Raw genomic sequence first — 8221 nt, forward strand, 5'->3', positions numbered from 1 at the left:
CCCCGCCGTGGGCAGCCGGTGCAGGCAGGGCAGGGCGTGGGTTCCGCGCCGAGCCGTGCCCATGCTCCCCCTTCCCACAACGGCTCTTCCCAGGAGCTGAATACTGAATAGCCCCTCCGCCAGTGCCAGCGGGAGAACCAGGAGCTCAACGCCCACAACCAGGTGAGGGTCCCCGCCGTGCCCGGGGCAGCCGGTGCAGGCAGGGTGTGACGGGCGAACCGCCCGACGGGCAGCGCGGTGGGCTCTGCGCCGAGCCGTGCCCATGCTCCCCCTTCCCACAACGGCTCTCCCCTCTTCCCAGGAGCTGAATAGCCGCCTGGCTGCGGAGATCACGCGATTGCGGACCCTGCTGACCGGGGAGGGCGGGGGAGAGGCTGCTGGATCGCCTCTCACGCAGGGCAAGGACGCCTACGAGCTGGAGGTGAGCTCTGCCACTGCCGCACCGAAGGGGCAGCATTGGCGGGCACAAGTGCCTGTGGACCCCCAGGACAGTGCTGTGGCCATCCATCCCTCCGCACATCGGGTCTGCGCGGCCGGTCGGCACTGTGCATCAGGGGTGCAACGGAGCCAGGAGCTCTTGGAGTCCTGATCTTCCCTTCTCACCATGTCAAGCCGGACACCCGCTCTTCCTTCTCCAGCCCTGCTTGTCCCCTGGGATTCAGTCCGCACAAGGCAGTGGGGACTATCAGAAACCGAGGGGTGTGCAGGGAACACATCAGCGATGCAAGCTTGGGCAAGTTCCCAAGAGACCCAGTAGTAATTCTCTTGCGTGAACCAGAAGACAGGTGAACCGGCAGCTTTGCGGTGCTGGCATGGAGCCGGCGTGGGGCTGAGCCTCCAGCCCTGGCTTGGCTGTCACCAGGCACAGCGGGCAAGCATCTCAGGATCGTGCTGCGTCTACTCGGGTGCAAACACGCGCTGCTTTTGTTCCCACAGGTCCTGCTGCGGGTCAAAGAATCGGAAATCCAGTACCTGAAGCAGGAGATCAGCTCCCTCAAAGACGAGCTGCAGACGGCACTGAGGGTAATGCCCAGGGACATTTCTGCAAATCCTCTTACAGGTTGTGCTCTGCTCCTGTGTGCGCGTGCTTAGATTTCAGCTCACTTATCCCAAGATTTGAAACAATATTTAATTTTTCCCCTGAATAGAATTGAATACCCATTTCGGTGTCATCAGTAAAGCGCTCCACAACTGTATCAGCTCAGGAGTTACCCCTTCTCCCTTCTAGTGGGAAAACATCCCCTTCAGTGTTTTTCCCTATTTCCTGTCACATCAGATCAGATTTGAAATGGCAAAAGTAATCGGTGTTAGAGATCTGCCCAGCCTCCCAGCATCGGATCTGGTTTGCTCTGGACGGCCTCTTTGCCAAGTCTGTTTCTGGGAATTCTGCTTCAATTCCGTGTCTTTGCTAAAATCAAAACCCACAAACAAGTAATTCTGTAACGAAGGGGCTGCGTGCACGGGCAGCCGCTGGGCTCACAGCTTTCTGCCTATCTCAAGTCCCGTACTGCTGTTAAAAGCGGCTTCGTGTGTGAAATGCGTGCGTTGCCCCGGCCGAGCACTTCTCCTCGCTGCCAGCTCTTCTTCCGTCGGCATTTGCCAAGCTCCTCTTCAGTGCATTCACAACCCCCTTGGCTCCAGCTGTATGTCTGACTCTGCTGGGTTGTTAGAATCATAGAATCATAGAATCATTGAGGTTGGAAAAGACCTCTAAGATCATCGAGTCCAACCGTCGACCCAACACCACCATGTCCACTAAACCATGTCCCTAAGCGCCTCATCTACACGTCTTTTAAATACCTCCAGGGATGGGGACTCCACCACTTCCCTGGGCAGCCTGTTCCAATGTTTCACCACTCTTTCAGTAAAGAAATTTTTCCTTACATCCAATCTAAACCTCCCCTGGCGCAACTTGAGGCCATTTCCTCTCGTCCTATCGCTTGTTACTTCAGAGAAAAGACGTTCTTGTTCTTGTTCTTGTTCCTTTTGACAGGATAAGAAATACGCCAGCGACAAGTACAAAGACATCTACACGGAGCTGAGCATCGTGAAGGCCAAGGCAGACTGTGATATCAGCAGGTTGAAAGAGCAGCTGAAAGCAGCCACAGAAGCTCAGGGAGAGAAATCCCCTGTGAACACCACTGTATCGGGATACGGTCAGTCCTCCTCCGGCAACTCTAAGCAGTCGTGGGTTTCCCGAGCTAACACGTGCATCCTGGCATACAAGCCCTTGTGCAGTAGCGGGTCTGGGGGGTGCTTTTTTGCCGTTTCATGCTGCTTCCCACCTCTGCTCCTTGCGGACAGTAGGGGTGCTTTTTTGCCGTTTCATGCTTCCCACCTCTGCTCCTTGCGGACAGTCTCACTGGAGATGGCAGGGACCAGGCACACCTGAATTGCCTTCCCGTGGCAGTTCCCCCCTTCCGGCCCCGCGGATGGGAAGCTGGTGGGCTTTGAAAGCCGCCTGGCATTTTACATTGGGAAAACCTCGTGCGACAAGCAGTGCAGGGGAGCGGAGACCCCCAAGAGTCCCCTCTGCCCTTCCGGCAGCGCTGCTTGAGTCGGGCACGTCGAGGCACCTGCCTGGGCTGGGAGGGCAGAAGAGCCCCAGTCCTGCTCCGTGCAGGAAGCCCGTGGGCACAGCGCTAACGCTGTTTTCTTTTACTTCTCCCCAGATATTATGAAATCAAAAAGCAACCCTGATTTCTTGAAGAAAGACAGATCCAGTGTTAGCCGGCAACTAAGGAATATCAGGTCAAAGGTGAGCTCAGATCTCCTTCCCCGTGTGATGAAAATGCCCAGCGTTACTCTCCGGTGGGGGGTCCCAGGTGGGAAGAAATTGGTAGGGGAAGAAAACTGAGAATTTCCCAGTCACCAGCGCTAGACTGGATGGCACTGGGGAGAAAAGCGAGCTTCTGACTATGGAACGGCTGACTGTGCAGCCAGGCAGGGCCCGCTCCCCCCCGCGATGCCCAGCAGGGCACACACACTCCTGAGCCTGCTGAGATCGAGGCGTGAAGCAGCTCCCTGCTTGAAAAAAAGGATGAAGTTCACCCTGTTCTTTGGTCTTTCACAGGAGGACTCTCCCAGTATTTGCTCCCCGTTTTCAGTTGAAATTTAGGTCGTGTCAATAGGTGGAAATGTGCACATCATTTTAGTGTTCATACACATACAGTGTTGATCACTGCAAGATTTTTGGTCTTTGTATGGACCAACGATGCCTTGGGCCAGGGTGTATTTAACACACGCTTTGCTTGTGTGTTAACACGGTGCAGATGGCCCTGTGTTTCTCTGGCTGTTCTGTACTTGCTGTTGGTCCCAAAGCCCAGTGATGCCGGGTCAAGCTCGCCTGCTTGGCCTGCTGACAGCCAGAGTTACATCGTGTTGCACACTGGCTGTTGCTGTTGGACCACGGGGCTAAAAAGGGCAAATAAAGCTGCTGAGAAGTCATCGTTAAACATAAGTCAGTTGGAAAGAAAATCAGCATGAGCAAAACTCGCTTTGCCTCTCACCACTGGATACCTGGTGTCTCATGCTGATGTTTGAAGTGGTTGGGACCTTGGGCAGAGCAAGAAGCCGGGCAGGCAAAAGGCTTCTAGCTCCATGCCCACGCTGGGGAAACGGTCACCACCCGAGCTCTGCGAGCGGCAGGTCATCAGCTTGGGGTGTCTGTGCTGCACCGAGTAAATACAGAGAAGCATCTCTGCGCATCTCAGGGGCAGCCCAGACCTGCTGGGCCGGGTCTGACGTTGGGTTTCCCTTCACCACTTCAACCCAGACCCCCTACCTTATGGTCCCCCGTGTGTGTTGCTTGGTGGGGGAAGGAGGAGAGGAGAGCAAGCATGGGCTCTGCCTGGGCACGTTGCCTGCTCGCATCGCTGCCGGGGCGGGGGGGGCTGGGGCTGTGCGAACGCCAATGCGTGTGGATTTATGAGCTTCTTGTTTTGTTTTGTTTTCTTTATTTTGCTTTTTCCTTCAACAGTCCGTTATTGAGCAGGTCTCATGGGATAACTGAAATGAACCCGAGTCCAGGTTCCCTGCCACATAGGTAAACAAACCAGCACCCACCAAGCGACGCAGCTGCCCACTGGAGCGGCCCACTTTTTGCATGCACTGCTCACACCTCCATGGCAAACCAGAGCCCTTCTTCTCTTAATGACTGACTGGTTTATTTACGGCTAATTATTTTACGGGGGGAGGGAGAAGGGGAGGGGAGAAGTCAGCAGACCCAAGATCCGTATGAAATGCAGTCTCTCTGGCTCTTCCCTGGGGAATATGGCTTTCTCGTCTTCCTGCTCCTCCCACCCTCCCCAACACAGCTAACCATCGCAGAGAGGATTTGGACACGGTGGGGCACGTTTTCCTGTTTGCTGTGTTGGGAGCGCGGGACATCGAGTGTGCATGCTTGAATGACTCTGCATGCCTCAGACTAAACTTCAGCAACATCCAGGTCTTGTAGGAAAAATAGCCAGTTAGCTGTTAGCCGGGCAGAGGAGTGGGTCAGTGATGCCTATAAACGCATTTCCCACAAAGGCCTGTAGCATGTAAAATGGTGGCCCTCGTTTCAGCTGCAGAGGAGATGTCCAGGACTGCCCTAAATTTCCTTTACCCCTAATTGCTGCTTCTTTAGGTTGATCTGTGCCTGAGCATAGGAGTCTTCTTTGCCCGGTAACTTCCTCCTGCTCTCCAGGCTTCCTCCAGCCCCCCGGTGTCCACCCCGCTGCTCCATCCCTTGGCACTGCGCCTCCGTCCCACCTGCTGACCTGAGGCTTCCGGGCTTATCCAGCAAAAGGAGGGAGCTGATGAGAAACGAGGCCGATCCTAATGACCCAAATGTCTCAACTAACTGGAGCAATAGTTAATTTATTGGCCCATGGTAAAGACTGAGGTTAGAGCACCTGCAAAGGGGGGGTTAGAGAAAAGAGGGGAGCTCCCCAGCACGGTGGCAGAGGGGTGGCTGGAGAGCCCCAGGAAGTCTGATGGAGGATCCCTTTGTCACAGATTTCATCCTACATTAGTCTCCCTTCGTCAGGCTCCCTTCATCGGCAACTCAAATGGGTTGTGAGACTGCCTAAGGGGTGAATTTGCTGGAATTTGTACCATCAGGCAGAACAGTCTAATAGTTTCTGTTGTCTCCTTCCATCTAATGAGAAGTCAGACGTACAAGCTGGAGTGCATGGGTTGCTGCCTATTTAAAGAGGCCCAAAGTAAACTTCCTTTAGGAAGTGTGCGCTCAGAGACCCGCATCCCAAGAGACTCTGCTGCCCGTTGAAAAGAAAGCATACGGCATTTGTAAATTCAAACCAATCCCTTTCAGTGCTTTCATTTCTGTGCTGCTTCCCAAAGCCGTTCTGTATTTGTGAGCCTGTGGGAGGAGAAACATTTAAAGAAATACAGTAACCATGGGAATCTGCACAGCCTTGGGGCAAGTTTATCATGGAGTCCTGCCTTGATAAACACACGTTGAAGAAAACCCAGCCCAAAAGTCCAACCTGCTGCTGTGATTGTACAGTCCTCTGGCACCACGGTCAGGGAAGTAAAAGCAAAAGGGGAGATGGCTGCCCGTTAACAGAAGGGGCTTTGCGTACAGGTCTGTGCCTTTTGAAGCTGCCACGTCTTGGTCTGTTAAGGCAAATAATGTTCCAGCTGCAGAGTGAATTCCTTGCAGGTTGCGAGGAATCGGCTTGCAGGCAGCGGTTACCTGCGGGGTGCATGCAGGCAGCTGGCTGCCTGTCCCAGGTACAGCCCAGCAGCGAAAGCCTTGACAGAGTGTAGGGGCCGAGCCATTGCTCGCTGGGCCTGGCTGTTGGTTAGGGAGAAGTCTGTGCCTCCTCAGCAGCAGCAAGCAGGGAAAACTCACTGGTGTTCTGCTCCCCTGAAGCTCTTATGCCACAGTTTCAGGGCTGCAGGAAGGAGGGAAGGCTGGCTTTAGGCTTGTGCATCTCCTCGGGCTAGTTTCAGGTTAAAAACTTACAGGCGGCAAGCAATTTGCTTCTGGGTTTCTACCCCTCACATTGCTGTTCTCCTGGGTCCCCACATAGGCAAGAGTAGAATTCACAAATCGACATGCTGAGGGCTTAGTGGGGCAGGCTTTTCTGTTGGCTAGCTGAGTGTCGTGCCTCTAAATCTGGATGCTGCATCTGAATTGGATCAGCCATCAGATCCTGCTAGAGCTGAAGCAAGCATTTAGCGAGTCCTCTGTCTAACCCTGTGCAGTAGAGGCAGCTTTGGCTTGGGAGAGCCCCCAGGCTGGGGTTAGAGAAAGGGTGGGATTGTCACTGGCAACAAAAAACGCAGTTTCCAGGGCTGCTTGAGCAAAGCCTGCACATTGACCGGAGCCAGGACGGTCCCAGACGGACGCACGTTCAGTTGGTGCTGCAGTGGCGTGGGCAGGCGGGGAGGACTGGCGTGCAGGTCCTGCTCAGCAGCGCAGTGCTTTAGCGTAGCAGATCCGAGCTGGCCTGCCCGGGGTTCCCGCAGTGCCGGAGCTCTGCTGAAATTGCCCCAGCCACCGCTGCACCGCAGGCTCCGGGGGGGTCATTTTCCGAGTCGAGTTAATCCTGCTTGCAGCATGGTGTGCCTCTCATTTGCTTCTGGTACGTCGCCTGGTTAATTTGCAATCTCACCCTCTCTCTAGGCGCATTCACCAATAACCGCCCTCCATAACCGTGTGTTCTCTCTTAGCATGTCCCACTAATCTCTCTGCCAAGGAGGCCATTCTCCCGCTGCCCACGTCTCCTTTGCCTGAGCATCGCACCTTTCCTGTGTGCCAGATGCCCACTGCTGCTGCCTCCCACCCGTGTCCGACACTGTCTGTCTTTTCTCTCTCCCAGAGTCTGAAGGAAGGCCTGACTGTGCAAGAACGCCTGAAGCTTTTTGAATCCAGGGACTTGAAGAAAGACTAGTTCTCCCCGCTCCGCTTGACCACGCGCACCTCCCAGCTTGAGGCAGCACAGCACCAGCACCGTTTGTCTCTCGTTCCTTAACGACTGTCCTTGCTGTCGTTCGTCTTGACGCCCCCGACGGGACCCGGCGCCGCGGTGGCGGTGCCCCCCGCCGCCCCCTCGCCTCCCCAGCACCTTTCCCTGCTTGTGAGACACTCTGGAGACTCAGAGAGGGAGAGGAAGGGATCGGGGTGGGGTTTTTTCCCCTCTCTTCGGTGCTTTGTAGGAGAATCCTTCCTTTACTGTAAACCATTACACTAAGTGTCAGTATTAAGGCTCAGTAGCCTGTTAATAAGCTAGCTCTGTCGTACCAACTGTTTTGGTATGCAAGCAGGGCCTGGGTGGTATCGGCCATACCTAGCTCTTACTGCTGTCAGGAGACCCAGTGCTCAGAGCACGCCAGGAGCCTAATCTAACCATTGATCTCGATTGCATTACTTGCACCTACAAGGGGGGGAAAGCCTGGGGGAAGCTGTCGGGGAGCGCAAGTCCGTGCCGGCGTACGCAGCCTGGAGGTACAACACTGACATCTCGCTGGAGAAGGATGCAAGAAATGATTCTCCTGCCCCATGACTGTGCCGTATCCTGAATGTAGGCGACACCGAAGCCCGGCGAGCTTTGGTGGCTGCCCAGGTGGTTATGGATAGGGAGCTGCAGATACTCATGTGCACCGTCGAGTCCGCCCCATCGGCATGTCTTTGCCTCCCGTCTCGCTGGTGGTCGGAGTCGGTGTTTCGTGGGCTGAGCTGTAAGATCACTTTCTTGCCTCTGTTAGATCAAGCCCAGCACTCCCTTTTTTTGCTGTTACTCCCTTCCTCTCATTGAGTCCCGTGTATCCCAGGGTCTGTGCGCATGTGAAACTCCCTTTTCCTAGTCAAAGGAAAGTAGAGTAGAAAGTAGAGCCAATATTGACTGAAAATGCACAGTGCTCAATGCATATAATGCTCCTTTTTTATCAGCTTCTTGAATTCAACTCTTCTTGTCAGCAGGGCAGCTCCTATTTTAATTCTTTAATCTTTTTCCTGAAATAAAAATCTCAAAACCAGTATGTGCTTCAGACCTTCTCAGTCCTAATAGCTTTTGTGTTTAAAGCATACAATTTAGCACCCTGAGGCCAATAAACGGATGCAAACCAAAAGTGAGGTGAGGGAGCTGGTAGCACTAGATGCAGCACACGGCCAGCCGAGCAGAGGCTGTCTTCCTAGAAGCCTACGCTGCTTTGCAGCATCAGGGCTGCCCCGGCACGGTGGCTTCATCCCGGGCTGGCGAGAGCGTTTCAA

At 54.5% G+C, this 8221-nt stretch overlaps 1 protein-coding gene across 1 annotated transcript in view; it reads left to right on the forward strand.

Moving 5' to 3' along the window:
• Positions 1 to 7986, forward strand: part of MPRIP (myosin phosphatase Rho interacting protein) — an 89581-nt gene extending 81595 nt beyond the window's left edge. The window contains exons 21-26 of the mRNA XM_019473950.1: positions 112 to 162; positions 302 to 421; positions 937 to 1023; positions 1994 to 2156; positions 2673 to 2758; positions 6831 to 7986. Coding sequence (XP_019329495.1) covers positions 112 to 162; positions 302 to 421; positions 937 to 1023; positions 1994 to 2156; positions 2673 to 2758; positions 6831 to 6902 — 579 coding nt within the window. The 3' untranslated portion in view covers positions 6903 to 7986. The remainder of the gene's footprint in view (positions 1 to 111; positions 163 to 301; positions 422 to 936; positions 1024 to 1993; positions 2157 to 2672; positions 2759 to 6830) is intronic.
• The last annotated feature ends 235 nt before the right edge of the window (positions 7987 to 8221 follow it).

Source organism: Aptenodytes forsteri, unplaced genomic scaffold, assembly GCF_000699145.1.
Source record: "Aptenodytes forsteri isolate BGI_AS27 unplaced genomic scaffold, ASM69914v1 Scaffold55, whole genome shotgun sequence".
NCBI classification, from domain to species: Eukaryota; Metazoa; Chordata; class Aves; order Sphenisciformes; family Spheniscidae; genus Aptenodytes; species Aptenodytes forsteri.